Source organism: Lycium ferocissimum, unplaced genomic scaffold (assembly GCF_029784015.1).
Source record: "Lycium ferocissimum isolate CSIRO_LF1 unplaced genomic scaffold, AGI_CSIRO_Lferr_CH_V1 ctg4212, whole genome shotgun sequence".
Taxonomy (NCBI): Eukaryota; Viridiplantae; Streptophyta; class Magnoliopsida; order Solanales; family Solanaceae; genus Lycium; species Lycium ferocissimum.
Window position 1 is genome coordinate 162 of NW_026725605.1, and position 26,186 is coordinate 26,347.

The following is a 26,186-nucleotide window of genomic DNA, read 5'->3' on the forward strand; positions in this document are numbered from 1 at the left end:
AAAAGAGTTATTTGCCTCCGAAAATTGAAGACCAACACAAAATAGGACAAAGTGCAAATGAGGCGAAGTGCACAAAATAGCTACTTTTGGAACCACTATTTAATACAAATCCATTTTTATAAAGTAATTAATATTTAGCCGCCTCAAAATCAAACTTCTAACTTTGAATATGAAGTTTCAAACTTGAGATATAAGAGTTATAAGTTATGAAGTTCGAACTCCACAATTCAAACTTTTAACTTCAGGATATTGTTTTTTGAAGTCTTCAGAAAAAGTGTATCTCCACAGCTCGAATTATAAGTTGTGATTATATTTTAAATAGCGGCATTTGACTGAGATATATACCTCTATAGTTTGTCTATGTGGACGCATGTAAAAATAGCTAACAGTGATAGGATTGATTGATTTCATGATTTGTTTAAGTCTAATGCATAATATTGCCAATTTAGGAAATTTCCAAGTCCCTTTTAATTACTTTCTTGGAACCTTCCCTTTCACCATACACGGGAGAAAACAACTAGCAGGACTTAAATTATCTGCTTTCTTCCAAAATTACTGACATGAAATGATGTTGAATATTGTCGAGTAAGTAATTATAAAGTCACTCGTCATTTCTGTCAGATTAATTAACAGAATTACATGGGGGAGCTCAGATCTTATTTGTCCTTCTTTTGCTTCACTTTTTCTTCTTATTCTGTTTCTATTTTGGCATCACTATTAGTATATACTACTATTTCCTTCCTGCTTTTCGCAAATGTGAACAGTTTTGATCCCCTGATTCAGTTTCCTATATTGAAGAACACAACAGGCAAATCAATAACCCTTATTTACGTGAATGAATTTGGAGCCAAAGGAGATGGCATCACCGATAACACTAAGGTAAGTCCTTTTTAGGGTCAAACCACCAATGTTTTCCATGTTTCTATGCCATCGTTCTAAAGTAGATACTATAATTTTATATACTATAAAGTCATTTAAAAAAAAGATAATTATGAGATAACTCTATTTAATATTCTTATCATTAATAAATAACTTAAAATATTTGGTACATGACCCGGATATAAAAGGTTAAGTTACAGCATCGATGTACATTATGCTTACCATCCTCGTATACACACAATTAATGTAGTGTGCTTCACTTGTGAGTTGAGGAATTCTTATGTATTTTTCGATTTTCAACTTACATATTTGGAAAATCGCCTGTTCTTCACCATTACGACCAAAAATCATCCTCCCACACGGATATACATTCTTAGTTCGACCAATTGATTTTGTTGGGCCTTGCCGGTCAAAGGTTTCTCTTGTAGTAAGTGCTAAACTCTTAACAATTTTAACTTGTCCAACAATAGTACTATGTTTTTTTTTAAAATAAAGATGATCAGTTGTTTTTTTTTTTTTTTACCAATACATACATATATATAAGATTGCAGGTTCAATTGTAGCGCCGAAAGATCCAGAAGTGTGGGATGGATTGGATCCACATAAATGGCTTTATTTCCATAAGTGCGACCTGACTGTACAAGGAGGAGGAACAATAAACAGGATGGGCCATAAATGGTGGGCTAGGTCATGCAAGATTAATACAACCAATGTAATTATCATTAATTGTCATAGTAGTACATAGAAATATGTTCATTGTTCACTTTTGAGCTCTATTTTTGAAAAATAATTATACTATCCTAGAGTTTCAAATTCCACAAGTGAAATTTTAAATTATTATTTTGGAGTGTTTCTTACGAATTTTAAAACTCCAGGACAGACAGATGGTTATTTTTAATTATAGAGTTAAAAAATGGCTATTTGTAATTTTTTTTCCCCTTTGTGCTTTATGGAATTCTTTCACAACCAAGAAAGTCTGACTTGTTACAATCTTCTCTTTTTGCAGCCTTGTCGACATGCTCCAACAGTAGGTGCTATTTTCCCCAATCTCATCTTTTTTAAAATTTTAATTTCTATAGATTGACGGTATTAAAAGAAATTTTATATTATTAGGTCGCCTAAAAAATAATCATAATGACTATAATAAGTAAAACTAGTAGTCGGAAAATAAGAGAGATAACATACTTATAACAAGTTATATTCACCAATAGTAAAAAAGATTCTACAACTGTCAATATATATAAGATAAATTCATTTTGTTTAATTACATATATAGCAGACTTTAACTTAATTATTACGGTCATGATTCGTTAATTTAATGACAGTACAGGCTACGAGTTTCGACAGATGCAGCAATCTGAAAGTGAGGGACTTAAGGATGCTTAATAGTCAACAAATGCATATATCAATTTCAAACTGCATACGTGTTGAAGTATCACGTATCATAGTGCAAGCACCAGCTAAGAGCCCTAACACTGATGGAATCCACATAAGCTCATCCACACTTGTTGGTATCAGGGATTGCAGTATTCGCACAGGTTTGTTTTGTTTATTGAGTCTTAGGAACAAGTTTGTGTTTGAGACACAGATGGCACATTAATAGCCTATTTGACTGACATTCTATTTCCTTTATTTAAAAAAGTCTTTCATTTAAGAGGTTGAAGGTGTTTGATCAAGCTTTTAGAAATTAATAGATGCTTTTAGAAGATGAAATTAAAAAGCATTATTTTTTTCCTATTAGCAATGAAACACTCTTAAAACCTTGACAAGTTACAAATTAATGCTCTAATATTGACAAATTATTATTTAAATTAATTAGTCAAAACAAGTTGTTACTCTTAAAAATCTCTCTCTCTCTCTCTCTCTCTCTCTCTCTCTCTCTCTCTCTCTATATATATATATATATATATATATATATATATATATATATATAATATTTAGCGTAGATAAGGTGATGTGGCGCTACCATGCGCCCAGCGATTATTTATCTTTTTTCTCCTTTTTTTTTTGGTAATTTTTCACATTTCTCTACATGATCTAATAACTAAGTAGATTAACAAAAGCCTCATAAATTTAATTACTCAATTAATTGGGGAGGCAATTACTCAGAAAGTTAAATATGGAAAACGTTAGTTTCCAAAACCTTTCAGTTTTCAAACGGTTCACATTCTATAACTCTTGTCTTTTTAGTACAAAAGACTCATGGGTTGAAGCAAGAAATCAGAAAATAACAAAGCAAGAGTTTGCCAAGCACGTGTCAAGAGCTTCCAAAAAATTTAATTAGAAATGTTAAGAAGCTTGTGCTAAGAGAGATGCTAAAGTTATAATGAAAAGCAAGTTGCAGCATGAAGATAAGCAGGATGCAGGAATGTGCATCCTTTATTCTTTTCCTTCGTTTTTATTGTTTTTTTATTGTTCCTTTTCTCTACATGTTCTTCTGTTTTAGTCATCTACGGCTTATACAAATTTTACTTTTTATGCATGCTTACATTTTAGTATGTCATTTTCTTTGTTGAACTAAATTCTTTAAGTTAACTTATAAACAATTAAAATTTAGAGTAGTTCTCCTTCAACTTTTCGGTAAATGTACAATTTTTATACTTGTAGGATGAAATAACTTTTACGATCGCATAATAGTCAGAATTGTGTATCATTAGTTATTCATATCTTTGAAGTAAGTGAACTGGAACCTCTGTAGATCAACATCTATTTTTTCTTCTTCTTAATTTTGGCCTTTGGAGCAGGTTATGACACCTTTCTTAGATCAACAACTATTTCATCTTTTTTTCTAATGTATTTTTTATTTTTTTCCACTCATTTTAAGACAATCTCTCCATTACCAAATCCAACTTGGGATTTTCGTTATAGCTCCATAAATTCTATCATAAATGAAATAAGGAACAAAGAATTTTGGTAACATAAAAGAGTAATTAATCCTTTTGCCTTCTGGAAAGTTAAGGTCAAATAATTTCATTTAAGCTTCAAAATAATCATGGCCAGGTCTTTAATAGCAACTTTATTCACGGTGTTTAACCTATTTTTTTGGACCTTGAACTAAGATCATCATGTCAAGATAACCACGTGCTAATATTTGATCTTTTAGCTTTCTCAGTTTAAACTTTTTTACTTTCTCCTTGACATATTAAAAATTCATGCTTTAGTCCAGATTTAGTAAAGCATTTACCTCTAAATAATTTTTGATGAGGTACTTGCTGAATTATTGGACCACATGCTACTTGTAATTCTTAATAGTAATGAGACTATTAGCACATTGACCTTACAATTATTATCTTCTCAAATTAACATTACAGGTCTGCATTTGTTATCTTTATGAACATTAAAAGTATTAGGCTTGAATAAAACAACAATAACAACCCAATATAATCTCACAAGTGGAGGGGTCTGGAGAGAGTAGTGTGTACGCGGAACTTACCCCTACCTTAAAAATACGTAATTTTTTTTAAAGGTTTTTTTGAAGTTCAATCAAACAATTGTAAAGTTAGCTGTACGTGAATATGTTTACTTGGCCAAAGAAAATAGTGAAATTGAAGACACGTAAGCAGGGGTGGATCCACCATTTGGGGTGGGGGTGGCATGGCGCCCTTAAATTAATAAATTTTTTATATACTTAGGTTGTAATTTGTAAATTAGGTTAAATATTTGATCTGTCGCTTTAGGTCGTAAATTAGACAAAGGTCTGCACTGGTTTAATGATTGAAGTTTGAATCTATCTTGAACATTTTTTGAATGCCATTTTTTTCTTTGTGCTTTTTCTTATTTTGTAAGAATTCATTTTCGGCTCTCCCCGATTTTATTTATCTTTTTATTATTTATATCGCCTTTCTCTTTCTATTATTTTATACGTGATCTCTAGCGAGAACATACAAATAGAAACTTCAAAATCCTTTAAATTAAGCATATCTCTTAATCTCAAATCAGTAAGTATTTAAATCAAAAAATTTGGGTCTCAATGGGAATTTTGGATTGAGATCAAAATTCAATTTTTTTTTTTTTTATAATTTCTTTTGTTTATTACTCCCTCCATCCATGTTTACTTGTCTATATTTGACTTGGGTCACTCTTAATAAGCAATAAATAAAATGGGAAATGAATTGGAGTACTTAATAATAAGGGTAAAATATGTATAAAATGGTAAATTATGTCTTGTTTTTTCAAACTATATAACTTACAAGTAAAAGTGGACATATATTTTTAGTATAATGGACAAATAAAAATGGACGGTAGGAGTGTATTATAAAAATTTATGCTATTCTATAATTGTTAAATTTAATTTAAATCAATTTACTTCTTAAATTGTGATGGAAATTTCGTAAGCACTGCTTAGCAAAAACATGAAATTTATAATTTATTTTTGAGAACTTGTAGTTTATCTAATTCTACATTTACTTATGGGGTGTATTTACTTATTGAAGAGTTTTTCTATTATTTTTCTTATTTTGATTGGTGTAATTCCCTTATTAAAGATGTTATTTTACTTATGCAAATTGATTTTTTAATATACATAACAGATACAAGTCCCTTGATGAAAATGTTGATTTTACTTCTGTTGTTAATTAATGGGTGTTAATGGGTGTGATTCCTTGTTTAAAATACTAATTATGTTCGTTTCTTGATTTTGAGATGTAATTTCATATTTGCAAATAAAAAAAATCCTATTAGTTTGACCTAAATAAAAAGAGATGGACAATCTAAAATACGCGTTCCAAAACAAGATGTACGTTGAAGAAAATTGTGGCGCGCATACCTTCAAATTCTAGATTCGCCTCTGCACGTAAGTGAATATAACCAACACTGAATTGGTTGTTTTCTTTTCTTTACGTTTTTAGTTTCTTTAGTTTCCATTTCATATTTTCTTTTAATAGAATAAAACACACACATGTTCTAAAGAAGAAAATTTTCATGAACTTTTTCTTTTTTAAAAAAATCAATAATGAAAATTTCAGCCAATTCAAATATAACCTCTAATTTCAATGAAATATTATCTATTAAGTCATATATATATTAAGAATGTTTTTTATAGTTGCGCGAAGCGCGGACAATTTACTATTTACTTTATCAAATTGATTAGCCTCCTTTTCATGCATATTGATCTTATATGGTCCGAGCAATATTGTCTCAGTTTTTCTTGTCTATAGTCTCAGTTGATCTGTTATCATAATAGAAAACCTTTTATTCTTATATTTTCCTTTTCGAATCCAGGAGATGACTGCATATCTATAGTTGGCAATTCTTCGAGGATCCTTGTAAAAAACATCGCTTGTGGCCCAGGCCATGGTATAAGGTACAACGTTTAATTTACCTTCTTTGAGATCATACATGTGTTGAAAAAGTTCTTAATTTGTTGGCTGATGTATGCACCATAACTTTAGCATTGGAAGCCTGGGAAAGTCAAATTCATGGTCTCAGGTGCAAAATGTCCTTGTTGATGGAGCATATCTTTCCAACACAGCAAATGGTGTCAGGATAAAGACTTGGCAGGTAGGTAATCCTACTAACTAGTTAAATTATTTTGCAAATTTAGAAAGGTAACAATCTTTTTTGACTAATAAGAAAATAGTGTCACCATTTTTGAAATAAAGATAGTAATGTTAATTCCGCCATAGTTAATTCCACACTAGTTTTCATCTTTGAGAACTTTAATTTGCTAATGCAACCTCGGTTGGAATTCCTCACATATAACGCTTTAATTATATTTCAGGGAGGTAGAGGGTTTGTGAGAAAGATTATATTTGAGAACGTGTGGATGAAAAATGTGTCAAATCCAATAATAATAGATCAATATTATTGTGATTCTCCAACGCCCTGCCCAAACCAGGTATGCTATAGTACATATATATGTTGCAATTACGTTTCTGTGCATCTAATATTTATGGGAATATTTGATATGCAGACTTTAGCTATTAGTATTCAAAGCGTATCCTTTGTGGGTATTAGAGGAACTTCAGCAACAAAAAATGCAATAACATTTGCCTGCAGTGATAGCTCCCCATGTAGAAGGCTATATTTGAAAGATGTTCAAATTGATTCATTTTTGAGGTTATTTCGCACGACATCGTTTTGCTGGAAAGCATATGGTTCAACCTCAGGACTAAACAATCCCCCTTCTTGCTTTTCCTCTGGTGAAAGCATTAGGCAACAGCCCACAGAACATTTATCCAGTTTGCTCACGGCATAAATTAAGAGGCTTAGCTTAGACCATGCCCATCATATGAGAGCTAGCTGCTGCTAAATTCAAATGTATGTTAGTATTATATATATTTGTTATCCTAGGCAAAGCGTGTAATTAAATAGGTCCTTGCATATTATATTAAGCGCGCATGTAAATATTTGTAATACTTGATGAGATGAGATGGTTATGATTTATGAATAATCTGTCCTTGAAAGGATGTTGCAGTTGTGGCCAAAAACCTATAGCACCCTTAAATTTTGCACTGAAATTTGAATTATGCGAATGGTGCAAATTTATCTTTGGAAATTTAACTATTATCTTTATTTGTCACTATTCTTCATCCCTATAAATTGATCATCATTACAACAATTGACTCTATCCACTTCAAAAACACCATTCATAGATATTGTTAGTCCACCAAGCACTTCACACCATGAGGACGTTGTAGAGAAATATAGCAGAAGAAAAAGTAAATCGAGGAGACATCACGCCTAAGATCGTTAAGCGAAATCAAGGTTCAATGAAGAGATAGCTATGGAAAGGAAAAGTTTACTTGAATAGTATTGGTAGTATTAGCTTACGATTGGGGTTAGTTACAAATGACTACGCCATCTATTTATCTTGTGTAGGGATGGTTCTAGAAATACTTCTATGAATACATCCATTAAAAAATCTACATCTTTATCTGCCATTTTATCTAATATCTTGATATTATTCTAGATACAAAGGATGCTAGATAATATCCTCAACTATAAATATCTAAGTGTCTAGAATTTCTAGACATTTCCTAATACAATATATATCAAAGATATTACATTATAACTTTCTAAAAACTCTTCTAAATATCTATGATATTTATTCTTCCAAAAAATAACTTTAATTTTTCACACTCTCCCTTAAAGAATTTTTGAAGCTATCTGTAACTTGTCGTGAAGAACTCGTACGAAGCTTTTGACGTGCCTTGGTGATTTCAAAGAATGTTTTCCCCGACACTTCTTCTTCTTCGAATGATGATGGTTTTCTGCCGATAATTGGGCTCCAAAGAAACATGAATACGTCTTGATAAAATTTTTATCTCCGTAGCGTGCGGACTTGCCACTATTCTTTTGGCCTTTAAACCACGTGAATCATCTTCGTGCCGAATTTTACATTCTTGAGTTTCCGGACTCCCTTTCTCTTACCCTTAACACCTGAGTCAGTGACGATCTGACCATGAATTTCCTTCGAAGCCTCAATACCAACACAGGATCCACCGCTAGATTCCCTTTGCAACTCCTCAATAAATTGTTTGGCAGCTTCAGAGCCTCCAAAAATCATACCGCTTGTATCTCCGTATGAAATTGAGCCTTCGGCTAACCTCATCGTTTATTTGACCGTCGCTTCTCCATCCGCTTTGCTTCAGATTTGATCTGAGCTAGTGATTGACATTGATATTGGAGATGATTGACCAGAGACTTCAACTTCCACTACAATTCCCTTAATGCTTTCTTCGGAATGGTCACTATTGCCATATATAGTTTCGTACAACACTACCTGTGTTCTACTTCGACATCCCTGTTATCCCATCTTTATTACCGGGTTGGGTTTTTATTGATTTCCTGGTGCTACCGTCACCAGGTCACCATTTGAATTTTTTGTTTTTTGCATTTACACGTGTCTTCCCTTCTCCCCGTGATGGACAGTATTTCTGCTTTACAAGACATCACAACCTTTGTTTTGGGAAATTGAAAAAATTTAGATTCATCTTGGGAGAGGTGCCCATCCCGAATCCACGATCCAACCTCTTCGAAATTAAGAAACCATCTACTACGGGTCTCGGCTACAAAGACCTTCACTAATCTTCTTCTTCGGGGCTCTCTGGGTTTGAGCCATCGCACTTTTCCTTGGCTAAGCAAAATCTTTTACGTGTCCTACTTCACCACATCGATAACATTTCTTAATAGTCTTCTTCATCGTTATTAGAATACTCTTCCTTCTCGTCTCGGCGTCAAGCTTGACCATTTTGGAACCGAGAATGTGTCATCTCTGAGCAACTTCGCCGTATTTCTTTAAAATTCCTTTTGTTAGCAACCAAGAGCATTTCCTCTGCCCTTGATGAACGCGCTGCCGTCCATTTGGCAGTAGCTCCGTGACGACAACAAATTTCAAACTCCTCCAAGGATGGTTGTTGAGCCCATCCGAATTGATATGTAAAAATGAATATATTCTTTTCTTAAATCACGAATGATAATTCTTCTCATTCGTGCTTTAGAGATAACCTCGTCAGGGATTTAATAATGAGATCTCTGAACATAAGTTCTTAATCTTCAAAAAATATTCGGCAATAGAAAGATTACCTTGAATGGTGTTAGCCGATTCATTTTCCAAGATCCGTAGCCGCGCTTCGTCCTTCTTATCAACAAATGATCAAGGGTCCTCCAAATGTCACAGCCGATTTGCACCTTATAATATGATCAAACAAGTTGTGAGAGATGGACCCTCTTGAGGATGAACTCGCCCGCATTAATTTGTTTCACTTTTGTATTGTACGTGCCTATTTTCCTATTAAAATCCCAATAGGAGGACTTGCGTAACTACCATTAACAACATCCCACAAAAATCCTCTCCCACAAGCGGTAATGACTCGTACATATCTTCCATACCTTATGTAATTGGACTTCAATTCAACAACTCCATCGGCCCATTAACACGCCGCTAAATCCGTTTAAAAACCAATTGAATCTCTATAACCCGATCTTCGAATAAAAATCCGAAGCCAACTACGGCTATAACTCATACCGTATGTAGAAATATAGCAAGAAAAGTAAATCGAGGAGACCTTATGCTACACCAAGTTAGATTAACCGAAATCGGAAGATTCTAAAGAAGAGGAAGGTATGGAAAGGAAAAGTTTACTTGAATTGGCTTGTATTGGTAGTATTAGCTTCAATTGCAGGGTTAGTTACAAATGACTAAGGGCACCTTATTTATATCTTGTGTAGGGATGGTTCTAAATCTTCTAGATACATCCATTAAAAAATCTAGTCATCTTTATCTCCTACCACACTCTAGAATATCTTGATATTATTTTGAGATACAAAGGATACTATAATTCTGTCTCAAATTTATAAATATCTAAGTGTCTTAGAATTTCTAGACATTTCCTAATAATATATATCAAAGATATTACATTATAACTTTCTAAAGCTCTTCTAAATATCTATGATATTTATTCTTCCAAAAAATTAACTTTAATTTTAAGTACATGAGAAGAATATTCAAAAAGTTCATAAGAAAACATGCACTCACATTTCTTTCTCATCCATTTGTTTTTTACCACTTTTCCCAATCATCATCTTATTTCCATCGAGTAGCTACGAAATAATCTCACTCTTGATTGTTTAACCGCAAATGATTTTGTAGAGCCGAATTATATGGTTTTTAGCATTAGGAGGTTAATGTGGGAATTTTGGCATCACCATTGGTGATTTCATAAGAAGGAGTAATGAAGTTGTGTTGATGAAGTTTTGACAAAGATGAGAAATCAATTTAGTGGTGAAATTGATCATTATTGAGTTTCATTAGATTAATTTGAACCTTGTGGATGGTCAATTTGCATTGAAAATACGGTCATTGGAGATCCTAAGAGTCTATTGGATGATTTACGATAAGATTTATCGACCCAAAAGTCATAAGTTAAGATTCAGAACTTAAGCGCTTTGCCTTACTATTATTGTTTTCGCTTTAAAGATATAAGTTGTTGAAAAAGTTGGTGGCGAACTGTCAAGATAGTAACGTTGTTTTTAAACGTTGAAGCGTTTTAGTTTGTCAAAAGAAAAATTTGACCTTTTTTTTAAATGCCATCGAGAATTATAAGAGACTAAACACTGTCATTAGAGATTAAGGTTTTTTCTTTAATCAATAATAGCAAATCTAGTTTACTTATGTAACATAAGGATAGAGTTGACCTCAAATATTAATGAAGGATAAATTTAGATTTTAGACCATTCCATATAATTAGAGGATAAATTTTACCATTCTCCCAAATTTAAATTTAGGAGTTGTGGCCTTAAAAAGCTATTTACATCTTTAGGACCAGAACGTTAAATTTTCTTAAACATTAAGAACTATTCCTGTTACATAGTGTACATGATGGACAAAAGTAATTAAAATCCACTAAAGGACCATTTTGATAATTTACTTCTCAAATTTTATTCCCCACGTTAGTAGAAACAAAGCCCTAGCTGTTAAAAACAAAAAAGTTACAGCTAATTACCCCGCCGTTTCGTTTCACGATTACTCATTCATATATAGTTGCAAAGGTATTGTTGGTAAAAGGGTTGAAGAATATGGAAGAAGTAACAGAAGCAGTAAGCAATTTAAACCTGGTTGATTCTCAGAAGAAGAGTAATCGCATTCAAGTTTCTAATACAAAGAAACCTCTTTTTCTTCTACGTTAATCTCAAGGTAATCCCATTAGTCTGTATATGGTTTTAATGGGTTAATTTTGTTCTTTCTCTATTATTGGATTTTGGATGTTTGAATACATGGTTGTAGAGGTATATGCAGCAGTATAATGAAGTGGAGCTTTCAGCTTTGGGAATGGGTATTTCATCTCAACTCTTCTCTTTCTTTTATTACTCATATCCTGATTTTACATGTTCCTATAGTTTGAACTTAGTTAGTCTCCTTATTATATGATTTGTTTGATTGGGATTCTCTATATTGGTGGTGGTACAAGAAGATTTTTCAAAATATTTAGTTTGACAGAGCATATCAAAATTTGAAATTTCAATTCGTTGAAAACTATTATAATTATTAGTTAACTGTGTCGAATATTTTGGGACGTATCAAAGTAGAAAGCTTGTCTTAAATTGGAGTTGATTTCTCAAATGATCACTTATTATCTCACAAAGTCACTTTCTTTGTTAAAAAAAGTTTGGAATCAAGAAGAGTGGTGACTTTCTAGATATTAAGTAACTATTAATTGAGTGACCAATCGGACAAATCAACCCTCTTAAATTGGGAAGGCGGCAGTGTTTGATTGTGCTTCCTCTTTCCCAAGCAAAGCTATTTCAAGATACTGCCGGTCTTCTTTAAGGTTTTATAGCAAAGAATCTTCTCGCAGAGCTGCTTCATAGCTCCCGATTTTGACTTTCAGAATTATTACATCGCTTAAATTATTGTTAGCATTGGTTTTCAACGTTAAAGTGTATCCTTGTTGCTTGCTCGATGATTAAAGAAATTCTGCTTATTATAATCCCTGAGCTCAGTGTAATTTCTCTCCGTGTCTTTTGTCCTAATTTTGCTCTATGCTTATAGTTTTTTTAACCTAAAGCCTAATTGTTGTAAAAACTACTCATGATGGCCCAGTGCATAAAGCACTTAACACGGTGCTGACACTCTGGTTCTGATGTGGATTTGCAGCAATATCAACAGTTGTATCAATTGCTGAAATTCTAAAGAATAATGGACTGGCCATTGAAAAACGTGAGTCTTCACATTAGATGCAAATTTACTTCAGTGTTGCTCTATGTTGTTCTAAGTTTATGATATCGACATTCATATTGATATCTGTTCTTTGAAACATAAATGCAGAAATCGCAACTACAGTTGGCGTAAAGGAAGACATGAGGGGAAGACCTGTTCAAAAGCCAAGGTATATGTTTGCGCGCGTGTGGGGATCTTTTATTTTGGTTGTGCATTGTTGAAGTTCAGTTATGTTTGGCTTTTGGAATAAAGTGTGACTCATCCCATATCAAAATTTAGCATGTTTGTTATCTTTCCGTCAGTAGAACAAAGACTAGCATGGCATTCAGTCGTTATATATAATCCATCTTCGAACATTAGTTAATGCTATTCCATCTAATGTATAATCTTCCATGTTCTGCAATTCATACAATAACGATGTTCTTGGCTATCGGTATTGCAACTTGTTTCTACCTCTTGTTGAAGTATGCTGTTAACAATGTGGATGCTTATTTTCAGATGGAAATCGTTCTGGGTAAGACAGTGAACTTTGATGAGTTGATGCTTGCTGGGCAAAATGATGGGAACAATATTCAGGAACAGAGTTGAATACAAAATTCGTCGTTAATTTTCTTGGATTTTATCAGTTCTAGTTTTCTAGTAGTTTAGAGGCAAATTTACAACCATGCAGCTGTTTTTCCACCTATATATTCATCCTTATGTTTTTTACAGGCTTTCTTTGTCCAAAGTTCTTCCCACATCCCTCCTTTCTTTTACTTACAAGAGACATTTGCCTTTTCTTTCTTTTTTTGTCTAAACTGAATTTTACATTGTATATTTTTGAGTCGTTGTGGCACCAGTTCAAATTTTCCTGTTGAGTCTTACATGCTCTATAACCGCTGTATACAAAAAGCTTGCACTAAGCCAGTGCGCTAAAACCTAACTACAGATCGTGCAGATCCCGAATTATATCTGAAATTGCATCCACATCCTGTGCAATAACCAGGTTGCACCAAAAAGCTAGCAAAATAAGACATCTTTGTTTAAGACTATGTAAATTTTTCCTATGGCCTTCAAAAATTCTGTCATTTCTTTCAAGCCAAACCATCCACCATATAGCTTGAGGGATGGTATTCCAAATCTTTTGTGATTTCTTGTACATTCCTTCTTTGTTCCAACACTGCAGTAGCTCCCTCGTGGATTTTGGCATGGACCAGGACATGCGTACAATTGACAGAAACATGCTCCACAGCTGGGTAGTAGCTCTGCAGTGCAAAAAGAGGTGGCCTACATCTTCATACTGCTCTTCACATATGGGGCACCTACTGCAAAGCTGAATTTTCCTCTTTTGGAGGTTGGAATGAGTGAGACAAGCCCATCTGGCCACAATCCAAGAGAAGCTAGAGACTTGGTCAGCCAAATTTTTTGCCAAGGGCAAAAATCCCTATTGATACTTGATACCAGCTTCCTGTAACAGCTTCTGACAGTAAAGAGACTCCAACTGATAGAATCTGTTTTGTTGGGGTCCAACTCTATGTTGCTTAGCAGCTGAAGCTAAAGGCATACTCGTTCTATTTCCCAATCATTTACATTCCTAAAAAGATAAGAGATTCCAACCTTGTGTTGAATAAAATTCTGCAGTTGCTACATTGTGGTCAATGTAATATAACTGTGTGAGAAAAGAAAGTAGCTCTATGACCCCTGCTGTGATCCACTTAGTTTATAACTTCAATAGAATGCAAAACATTGACGCAGATAATATGGCTGCGCAACTTTGAAGAAAGACAATTTATGCAACAATGTTTATTAAGCCTAGGCTTTGGTCCCTATAGTTGGGGATTCAATCAAAGAAAAGAATTGTCACCCTTACCCTACTCCTCACCCAACAAAATAAGTTTCCAAAGAGAGAAACAGAACAAGCCACGACAATTTTCACATTTGACAATATTGACCCGAAAGATTAAAAAATGGAGCTGTTATTTGCTCGCATTACAGTTTTTTGCTATGCCTTGTACCAAAATCAGAGGTCCAACACAAACCGAATTCAATTCATCAATTGAAAGGGCACTATTATCCCCAAAAGAACCAAATTTTAAGGGACAACAACAATTTCACTTAGAACAATCTGAAGGGATAATTCAGAAGGAAAAAAAATTTAACATCTTCACTTGTAGATTGTATAAACGGCCCACCTTAACTAGATGGTGTAGCAGATCACCTTTCTCATCTAGGCAAGTAGAAAAAGAGAGTAGTACTAAAATGAGTATTACAAGTTACAACTATACAATATATTTGTTAACCAACAACAATGCAGTAAAATCCGAAAGATGCTGACAACTCCGTAGACTTGGCATACATCGCGCTGCTACAGCCTCAACAGCTTTGCCTAAACATAGAGACTACAAATATCTCTCAGAAATCGGTTGGTGGTTTCAGCCTAACAAGTCTCTTGATTCGATCTTTGTCGATGTTCTCCAGCAAACCCTTCATAATAAACAAAGAAGCATATCATCAGAAAGACTGCACCAAATGGAAGATTGCAAAACTTACATAGATGATCAAGTAGAACTGTAGAAGTGCCTAGAGAGTTTTACACTCAAAACAATATCTAGCCACTGCTTTGTCATCTGGGATTAAAAAGGATCATCAATCTAAAAATCTATTTAAGTAAAAATTATTTCAAGTAAATTTAGCACTAGGCAAACGGTGATACAAATATGTTTACCAATCTTAATTGTGCATGTCATCTACCAACTCAAAAAAATCTCTGATTTTCCATAATAATGGTAGTATTTGATAAATAAAAAGGTTTTCTTAGCACTCTATGGTCCTCCTACACTACAAGCTTCATGCCACAGTAACTCGAGGAAATGAGAGCTCCACCTAACAGAAATTTTTTATTGTTCAAACATAAATAAAAATTCCCCTTACCGTCCACACAATCTCATCGAGGCACAAGCAAATCTTTCCATACTTGTCCAGGAAAAGTCTCTCTGTTGGAGGTTTCCCACACACATCCTTGAGAGCTGATGTTATAACAAAGATTGCTTCAGACACTGCAAACGAAGCCCAAAAGATCAGATGAAGAAGAATGGTGGCAACAAAAGCATCACAAAGACCTACAGATGTGGAGCGTAACTCCCAATCAGGACAGGAGGCCATGCTGCTCAACAAAGACACAATGAGGACTATTAGCACAACAAATGTTGACTGACCAGTTGATTTATTTAGTCGGCCAAGTGGAATTAGTGTATGATTTTCTATCTAACCTAATGTAATACTAGCCATAGGCTTCACAAAGTTTTATGTCATGAACGAAATATACACTTCTAAGAAATGTCGAGTAGAGATTTAAAGCTCAGATAGAGACGTTCTTCAGATACCTTCATAAAGTAGATTTCTTCATTCATGAAATGGAGAGAGTAACATATTTTGCAGTCTGACCTAAGATATGGCATGTAGCGGTAAGCTTCTCTTACATAATATACATCACATAATTTAATTACTTTAAGAAACCTCGACCGACGTGGCACTTCTTATTTTAAGGTACAAATGATCTTCTAACGTATCTCAAAGAGTAACACTAATATTTGAAAGGGTCATATAGTGGTACAGAGACCTCCAGAATTTCTTAATAGTTAATATACAGCAAAAAAGAACGACAATCAAATGAGCAGTATGTATAAACATCCCACATCACTAAGCTATCATGGTCTGGAACATTGAGCTAATTGTATTTCCAAGGCATTAACAACTCTTACTACAGGTCATAAACTCGTCTCGTCTTATTTCAACTTTTAACCACCCAAAATTTGTGTCAACACACGCTGAACTACATGGATGGAGCACAAATAACATATTGAAGTTAAGCAGCTATCCACACGTGACGGAGATAACACAACTTTTAGTTATACTTTTTATGTAAAAATTTCTGATGAGGCCTAGGAAGTAGGACCACTGAACCAGGTATCACTTACAAGAAAGTTCATCATATTCATCCTTCCCGACAAGATAAATGCTTACATCTCCAAGCACTGTATATACAATGTATACAGACCTGCACAAAAGAATATGTGAGCCTTTAGAAAACAGTACTAGTATGTCATGATTAGCAAAGTATCTTATGACAAAAGAAACTTCCAATAAAGTTCAGCCTGATAACATATGCAGAAGCAAGTAACTGATATGAATTTGAGTCTAGAAAATAGAATCTTCGAGGGAACTCGTGAGTCACATCCTGCTTCTCAAACAAAAAGCTCTTTCTCCCCCTATGCCTCTTCCACCACCCAATTGTTTCCAGATATATATATATATATATATATATATATATATATATATATGTTTAAAAATGGGGACGGATGGGAAATCAAGTAAACAGAGAATAAGAGAGAGAAATCTATATACTTGTGACAAGCAACAAGGAGTTCTTCATTCTTGACCCCTTTAAGATTCTCAGAACCCAGCTTAACTAAGAAAGAACGCCAATGCAGCCGCTCCTCTGCAGGTACGCCATTAAATCTGCATGCAAACCATGAATATAAGGTGATACTTGAGCATCAGTATGAAAGGGATTGGACTGGAAGCATCTTTTAGTTAAACAGGAAATTAGAACTTCTCTTACAACAAATATTAGCATCTTTCCTTAGTAGCAAAATGCAGTACCACGGTATGAATTATTATGTTGTGAAAGTATCAAAATGTGATGTCTTACAAATTTACTTGGTCTTAGCCACAAGAAATAGACAACTAAAGTTTTATTACAACACATGAAACAGATAAAAGAATAAAATTAGGAGTTCTAGGACATTTACTCATGAATCATGATCAAATCAATCGATAACCTTCAAGTTCTATAGCTTGGAGGAAACCTAAAATAATGTAGGAAAATTGAATACATTTTTCCTTTTCATTTCGTTCCTCATTCTGTTATAGTATGATCTATTATCTATACCAGTTAAATTCAGCATAATGTAGCTAATAATTAAATTTCAAATAAAGACATTACAATTCTGAAGATAGGTAAGACTAAACTAGAGACTGGACCGATCCCAAATTTAAAGACAGTATGTACGTAATACTCCCTCCGGATAAAAAAAAAAATCCACTTAGCTACTTGCACACCCCTTAAAAACTAATCACTTCAAGAAAAAAATACGTAAATTAACTAAACTACCTCTAATTAAATAGGCATTGAGATTTGATCACATAACACTTAAAAGGGGCAAATCTGAAAAGATAAGGTTAATTATTTCTTAAGTGGACACTTTTTTTTATCCGGAGAGAGTGATACATAGACGTCTTAGGAAAATTAAATTATATATACGTAGTTGTAATTTATACACGGGCACTAATATGCTGGATTGTAAGGTTATCGAGAAAAACATTTTCCTCAAAAGACCAAAATTGTGACCGAATTTAAGCGGCTCAGATGGAAAGTGTATGATAAAAAGATGGGAGATGAGGTGTGGGGTTTTACCGTTCAACGAGGATGTTGCCTTGGGAGTTGGCGAATAACAGAGCTAGAAGCATTTTCTTACCCCTTTTCCGATGCTATCGCTTGTTGGTCTGACGGTCCAACGAAAACGGATCTCAAAGGCGTCGTTTTTGTCGCTAACAGGTTTGCAAAATTACAAGTTTTGCTGTTTTTTCTTTTTTTTCTTTTAGAAAAAGGTCGAGTTTGCCGAAAAATAATTATACTCCGTCTCATACGTGTTGTTTTTTTTATTTTACACTTTCCTCGAGAAATATTAATTAGAAAATATATTTGATTATTTTACCCTTACTAATATGTCGATAGGGGCGGACCTAGCGTATTAGAAGAGGTGGCACGTGCCCCCAGTAATTTTGAAAAAAAACTCTGTATATATATATGTATATACCTTAAATATCTATCATATATTTAAAAAGACCCCTCAAACATATTTGCTGGAGTGGTCCATTTGATCAGCGTGCCCTAGGCCCTTGTTCTTCGCCACGCAACTCGAGTTTGAACCTAGGCTGCAGCATACATTTTTTTGCATTTTCGTTTTAAGTTGATAATTGTAAAAAATGCATAAAAAGAAAGCGTTGTTGGCAAGTTTCAAACAAGCAATCTATTGCATGTAAAAGGGTGACCAAACCACTAGTCCACAGAACGCGTTTCATTGAAATGTACCATTTAATTTATATTCATAGGCTAGTACATTGGTTCTATGGGTGTTTTAGTAAAATTATAAGGTGGTGTTGCGTGACATTTCTTTGACTAACGTGCATCTGCCTTTGGTGGTGCCCCCGTCGTCTTCAAATCCTGGATCCGCCTCTGTGTGTCAAAGTTATAATCTCTCTTCATTAAATATTTATTCTATTTGTGTGTTATCTTCATGAATGATAAAATTCTGCTAAGAGTAAAATGAAAGAAAAAACAACTATTTTTGACAACCGCGACAGATAATTTGAGACGGATGGAATATATGAAATGATCTAAATGTGTCCTCTTGTGCCCGACACTTTGAATAATGTTCACTGTTCTAGCAGCTATACCACCACCTTCTTCGACACTCGAAACCATCGGTAGTCAGATCTCTTCCCTTACATTCAAATTAAATACTTCTAAGTCTCAAATCGACTCAAAATGAAGCTCAAACATATCAATTGCACCATAAAATTGAATTTTCGCCTCTATTGCAACTCTATAGACATAATTTGTCGCTAATCCTTCTAATCTATCTATCTATATTATTTTAAAAGCTTGAATATAAATGTTTAGTTAACCAAAATACCCTTCAAATATTGAACGACTTTTATATCCTTAATAAGCTCTAATCCTATTTCGTATTGAATCCACTACCTACGGAACGTAAATATCTAACCTTATTTCTAATTGCACTACCTAACAGAATGTAAGCATTATCCTTTTACGACTACAGAATCTAAGGATTATCAACTTAACTAGGAAATTAACTCACGTTTTACATTTGAGTATCTCCTTTTCTTTTCAATTTGAACGGTATCCTAATTTAATTGGATATGAGAGTCAATCACTTCTATTATAAAAAATAAAAATAAAAACTCATTGTTCCCATTCTCCATAGTAAACTTAGCTTTAGTACTACTTCAAAAAGAAGATGACAAAATTCGGTAAATTTTTTGAAAGGTATTATTTTTTTCAATTATTATAGTTTTTTTCAACTTTATGTAGTTTTTCGGGTGCTAATGCTGGGGGATTCTAATAATAATTTTGGCTTTTGTGGAAGTATTGTTAAACATGTATGCGGGATTACGGCATTGGAATTCGTATTAGTTTGATAACAATGAGATCCCGCTAAGGCTTATGATGATTACACAATTCTATTACGTGGTATAAACTTATTATCAACTTTAGAGGTTTCAACATAAAATTATCAATTATATTTAGAATATAGAAGCAGTTGAATGTTCAGATTTTATTTATGCATTTTGTAGCATATGAAGCGACATATATTCGTGCGAAGCACGAACATAGAGACTAGTATTATATTAAAAATGCGAAGGGCCTTAGAAATGTTGATTGAACTTTTTACTCTTCATTAAAAGACTCTGTATTAGACAAAATAGTCATTTAAAAAAATTAAAATTTATTTATTAATTATTTCTTTGTTTGACTAAAACTCTTAATATTTAGGACTTTACGGTTAGCAAAAGGCATCTATAAAAGCATTAGGTGTGATTTTCTTTTACAGTTGACAATACACGTGCATACGCCGGCCGATAATTTCCACAAAATTGACTATGGGTATAACTCTTTCTCCTAATTCATATTGTTGTACTAATTCTTTTCTGACAACAATATTCTTTTCCAATTTGTATGAAATCATTGTTCCACGTTATTCACCATAAATTGTTTAGGGGTTATCGGACATAAATTGCGGTAATAAAACACAGCAAAGTTTTCGACCCGTAGTATTAGTTCTTTTGTTTTTTTGCCCTTTTCCGAAATTGAGTATTGCATCTATCTTTTAAATATTGAAACACATAATTGATTTAGTGATCTTTGGTCCATATATTGGAATATTTTATACCTTTAAGTTTAAGATGTGATTGAAAATTATATTCTTCAAAGAATGGTTAGACCGGAGGCAAAAGCCTGGTATTTATTTTTAATGGACAATTTTCTTTTTCTGATTTGTTTATTTTTACACACTTATAATTTTGATATCGTCAGGGTTCCTGTTTATGGCTTCAAACCGCTCCGCTGGTATATGTAGTACTTGATTTCTTCTCTTTAGTTTTCTTAATTTGTTTTGCAGCACAATCTTCAAACAACTGATTGTGCATGAACAAAACCAAGTCTTCCACTACACTAGCAAAATTGTTGGTAGTCACATGTGGATAAGAGTTCAAGATTAATGGATACGTTAAATGACCCATGCAAATTTATATGAATTTTAACATTTTTCGCATCTCTTCTAATTTTAGTCAGGTACATGTCATGCAGTTAAACTATTTATGACAAGGAATTTTCTTTTTAGAAGTAGATAAGATTACTATATATATCATTCACATAGATAAAGTGTTACGTTATTTTTGTGCCTTTGGATGTATTTCTTTTGCTCTTTCTTTTTCAATTGTAGTAGAAAACATAATAGTTAATCCCTAGTACCTTTTACTTTCAATTGTGACAACTATCCATCAAATTTTTTAGGATGTGGCATGACTGAGTTATAGCTATTGGAACACATGAATTGCATTAGTTAAAAGATTCATAACAGTTAATTCTTCAGAAGGCTTTCAGGTCCAAAAACATAAAGTAGAGGATTTGATGACAACTTCATTCTTATAAGTTACAATTGCATGCATAGGCGAGCGGTACTATATATTATAGCTTTTTGTTTTGGGTCTTGATAAAAAAAGAATTAAAAAAAAGAGTGAAGGCCAGATATGGATCAGGGGATGTTATTGTTTAATATACCTATTAAATATTATTGTTATTATTTAATATACCTATTAAAGAGTATAGAAAAGTCGATTAATTTCCCAATTTTCTTTTTTTGTCTATGAACACTTTCTACCATTCAGGAATATTTGAAGTTATATGATAATAGATATATTTGGAATTTTGTAGTAACAGAAGTTCCTATGTAACTTAAATTTTAATTTATCTTTTGGACTAATTCATTCTTCTCTTTCAATTTGGTTAGCCAAATCATTCTATTTTTTCAATAGGTATGACCATTTTGTGTTATGCTAAAAGCACGCAGTGAAAGGTCTTTCGCCTTTTTCACCCTTTAAAAATATATTTAACACTATAAAATAGTCATTTGATTATTCATCTAATATTTAGATATAGACATTTAATTATATCCCTAAAATTTAGTACTTCTTCTTCTGTATCTTTTAGGATTAAGAGTCCTTTTTTCTTCCCACTACATAAAAAAATAATTAGTCCCACTTTCAATTTCTTTTAGATGCAGGAGTCTTTTTATTGGTCTATTCTTGAAATTGTTATGGTATAATTTGAAACAAAATACATGGAAAAGAAAATGAAATGAAAAAAAAAATGGAAAATTCAGGAACAATGAAACAAGGGAAGAATTTTTTCATTACAAGTATCCTTACTGAAATTGCAATGAGAAATTTACCTTATTAATACTTTACCTTATATGTAATGAATTGTCAGAAGGTAAATGCTTTAAAAAAGAGTACCTGTAGCAATATATAATTTGGCATGTCCCCAATTAATATAAATTGAATATGCAATAAAGCTTGTCATTTAGTGTAAGAAATTTATTGATATTAAAATTTTCACAAAGACCACAGGATATAGACAAAATTTGTTTGAGGCACGAAACACCTTAGCAAAATATTGATCGCCTTTTTTGACCTTCAAGAATAGTATCTACATTAGGCGGAATGTTATTTAATTATTGTTTTATTTATTAGGATTTTGAGATCAACTAAGATTTGTATATCATATATTTCCTTATTTTATGCCAAGTTGGAAATCCTAATATTTAGGATCTAAAATCTATTAAGATTTTACTTCAAACTTCAAATAAAAATCGTAATATTTAAGTCATTTATCATATTTAAATTCTGAATCAATTACTATATTTTTATTATTTGAATTTAAGTAATTATTTTTGTTCGGTAAATAACACCTCCATAAACATTGTTCGGGCAGAAAATTGCACTTTTTTTGAGCTTTGACTTTTATTATGTAACATAATTAATAAAAAATCTTTATTTTGTTAAAAAGGTGGTACCAAAGGTTCATTAAGTATTAGTACAAAAATAATTTAAATTTTTTATTTTGAAAACCTTTAATGTACTTTGGGTGTAATTAGTTTTCTGCAAATATTAAAAGGGACAATCATAAGTTTGAAAAGAAACATTATGACATAATTTGTTAGAATTTATAAAAAAGGAATTCACTCAAACATCTTAAGAAAATGGTAAATATGTTTTCTGAAAGTGTTTCAAATAGAGTTCCTCTTAAAACTATCGCATTTTAGTAAAGTTTTATTTATTATGAAAAAAGTGAGAGAAGGACAAGTTTTTTGTTGAATAATTTTTCTTAATCCTGAAAAGCAGTAGCAGCAAAACTTTTTTTTTTTTTTTTTTTTTTTCCACCCATTTAGGAGGATTTATAGTGTTCCACACTTCCCCTCCAAAGACTCGAACCCGGTGACCTACCCTTGCAGTCAAGTGGTGGAGGTGCTTTACCACTGAGCCATCCCTCACTTGTCTAAGATCAAGTTTAAGTCCAAATTAATTATTTCTATGAGTTGAGACTTTATTAATAGTGCATAATACTAAATATTCAGAGGCCATATAATAAACAATAGTGTTACTAATATATAGACGAAGATAACATCTGCATATCGCCTTCAACTCATCAAAATATGGTGAACATGTTAGAAGTAAATAGTTGATCGACTAAAATGTCTACAAAAAATTCACTCTTTAATCAAACTCTTCTATAATATTTATGCACAAAAAAAAATGTATTCCAATAAACTCTATTCCATTTAAATAAATTCTCTAAATCTATCATTATTGTACTTTTTAAATCAACATTAGATTTTAAAAATATTCACAGTTTGGATATTCAGTAAAATATTGAATTTATCTATCATGACCGTGTAATAACATTATACTTTCGTCATTTAGATAAATTGTATTATGAAAATGTATTTTTCTTATAAAAATTATTTATTGATTCACGTGATTGCACATAGTAAAATATAAAAGAATACAAAACAAATGAATCCTTGATCAAATGATTAAAATATGAAGGAAAAACTAAATAATAAAACGTCAATTGTCGCTAATCCTATATAGTGTTTGTTGTCAAATGAGAGACGCGCTTTGATCACGCGTAAAGCGCGTACGCTAAAACTAGTAACCAATAGTAATGACAAAGCTGCATATTAACTTTTTCATGCTAAAACAAATTTAGGCTAATGTGTCCTCTTGTGCCCGACACTTTGAATAATGGTCACTATTACAGCAGTTGTACCACTGCCTTCTTTGACACTGGAAACCGTCGGTGGTCAGATCTCTTCCCTTACATTCAAATTAAATACTTCTAAGTCTCAAATCGACTCAAAATGAAACTCAAACATGTCAATTGCACCATAAAATTGAAATTTCGCCTCTATTGCAACTCTATAGACATAATTTATCGCTAATCTTTCTATTAACCAATAGTAATGACAAAGCTGCATATTAACTTTTTCATGGTAAAACAAATTTAGGTACATAGAATTCATCTCTTAATAATTTGTAGCAGTATTGTAGCTCAAGGTGTATTAGTGTTTGAGAGGTGGTTTCATGCCGACTATATAAGGTGATAGGATAAAGGTGTGAGAAAGATCATCTGAATGTGGTCATTATTGTGTGAAATTTTTGTGTCCTCTTTCTTTAAGTGTCGTGGGGGTAGGGGACTAGTGGTGGCGGAGTAACCGTGTTCTTCATGTGGTGCTTGTAGAGCGGAGCTAATCATTTGTTATGCCAATGAACTGATGATCAATTTAGACGAGTGGTCGATGTTGGGTGAAAATAATGATGGTCAAATCTATACCATTTTCAAAAGCTTAGGGCCAAATTTAGACAATTTTACACACTTCAAGGTAATTTTAACTCTTCTCCCTAATAAAAAAGTCTTCGTGTTGGATACGTGACATCACTAGATGTTAAATATTATCATTATGGATTAAGGTTGGCTCATTAGTCAATACAAAATAATGTATTCTATTTTTTGTGTGATCAATTGTAGATTTGGTCAAACTATTAACAAATGATACATTTGAATAATTTCACATAGTTCATAAATAGATCAATACCTTTTTCATGTTTTTATTTCTTTTAACTATAGGAATTGCAGTCGGTCTCCCTTCCCCTTGTTTGAGAATATTTCCTGTGTTGTGCTTGTTTGGTTTAGAACTAATTATTTTGATATGGATATAGAAGTCCATATCATTACTAATACATTAGATAAGTTGAGGGGTGGTCTCTAGTCAGTACAACAACAACATATTCAGTGGAACCCCACAATGTGGGGTCTGGGGAGGGGTAGAGTGTACGCAGATCTTTACCCCCACCTTGAAAGGTAGGGGGGTTGTTTTTGAAAAACTCTCGGCTCAAGAGAGAACAAGACAAAAAGGTCAGATAAGGACAGGCATATCAAAGCAATATGAAAATGAGAAATAACAAAAGCGAGAAAGTCATGATAAAATAGTCCGGAAAGAAAGGCAGTAGCTACCATAGATAAATAAGATAATCGAAGTACAAGACCCAGTAAATATAGCAGAAATCAAAGGGCAATAAACGAATGAGCAAAACTACAACTATTAGTACGAAAGAATAAGCAAGACTACCTACTAGCCTTCTATCCAAATATGAGTCCTCCACAACCTCCTATCTAAAATCATGTCCTTGATAAGTTGAAACTGGGCCCTGTCCTGTCTAATTACCTCTCCTCAATACTTCTTTGGCCTACCTCTACCTCTCCTGAAGCTGTCCATAGCCAACCTCTCACATCTCCTCACTGGCGCATTTGTGTCTCTCCTCTTCACATGCCCAACACATCTCAGTTTCGCTTCCCGCATCTTGTCCTCCACTGATGTCATTCCCACCTTGTCCCGGATATCTTCATTCCTAATCCTATCTCTCCTAGTGTGCTCACACATCCACCGCAACATTCTCATTTCCATTACTTTCATCTTCTGAACGTGAGAGTTCTTGACTGGACAACACTCCTCCCTGTACAACAAAGTCAGTCTAACCACCACTTTGTAGAACTTGCCTTTAAGTTTCAGTGGGACTTTCTTGTCACACAGCACTCCGAAAACGAGCCTCTATTTCTGCACCAATACGATGTGTAAGATCATCTTCGATATCCCCATTTCCTTGTATAATAGACCCAACATACTTGAAACTTCCTTTCTTTTGGATGGCCTGGGTACTAAGCCTCACTTCCACGTAAGCCTCATGTGGTACGCCACTGAAGCTGCACTCCAAGTATTCTGTCTTGGTCCTACTCAACTTGTATCCTTTAGACTCCAACGTCTGTCTTCGACCCTCTAACTTAGGGTTAAATTCGCTGCGAATCTCACCAATCAAGACTATGTCATCCACGAACAAACATACACCATGGCCCGTCACCTTGAATTTGTCACTTCAATCCATCCATCTCCAAGGCAAATATAAA

The 26,186-nt window shown here is 33.2% G+C and overlaps 3 protein-coding genes across 3 annotated transcripts; 2 read left to right on the forward strand and 1 right to left on the reverse strand.

Annotated features, from left to right (window-relative positions):
* Positions 1 to 639: 639 nt before the first annotated feature.
* LOC132044348 (probable polygalacturonase At1g80170) lies at positions 640 to 7,394 on the forward strand. Its single transcript, XM_059434843.1, has 10 exons — positions 640 to 879; positions 971 to 980; positions 1,185 to 1,306; positions 1,424 to 1,591; positions 1,886 to 1,906; positions 2,210 to 2,417; positions 6,100 to 6,181; positions 6,270 to 6,378; positions 6,599 to 6,715; positions 6,791 to 7,394. The coding sequence occupies exons 1-10, from the start codon at positions 640 to 642 to the stop codon at positions 7,073 to 7,075; spliced, it is 1,362 nt and encodes a 453-aa protein (XP_059290826.1). The 3' UTR covers positions 7,076 to 7,394.
* A 3,876-nt stretch (positions 7,395 to 11,270) lies between these two features.
* Positions 11,271 to 13,389, forward strand: LOC132044346 (uncharacterized protein At2g34160-like). Its single transcript, XM_059434835.1, has 3 exons — positions 11,271 to 11,654; positions 12,476 to 12,542; positions 12,647 to 13,389. Exons 1-3 carry the CDS (start codon positions 11,612 to 11,614, stop codon positions 12,786 to 12,788), a joined length of 252 nt encoding a protein of 83 aa, XP_059290818.1. The 5' UTR covers positions 11,271 to 11,611; the 3' UTR covers positions 12,789 to 13,389.
* Positions 13,390 to 14,542: 1,153 nt separating this feature from the next.
* LOC132044345 (uncharacterized) lies at positions 14,543 to 18,176 on the reverse strand. The gene is made up of 5 exons (XM_059434834.1): positions 17,994 to 18,176; positions 16,922 to 17,035; positions 16,495 to 16,574; positions 15,449 to 15,573; positions 14,543 to 15,001 (listed from the first exon to the last, which is right to left on the reverse strand). The coding sequence occupies exons 1-5, from the start codon at positions 18,044 to 18,046 to the stop codon at positions 14,930 to 14,932; spliced, it is 444 nt and encodes a 147-aa protein (XP_059290817.1). The 5' UTR covers positions 18,047 to 18,176; the 3' UTR covers positions 14,543 to 14,929.
* Between the last annotated feature and the right edge of the window lie 8,010 nt (positions 18,177 to 26,186).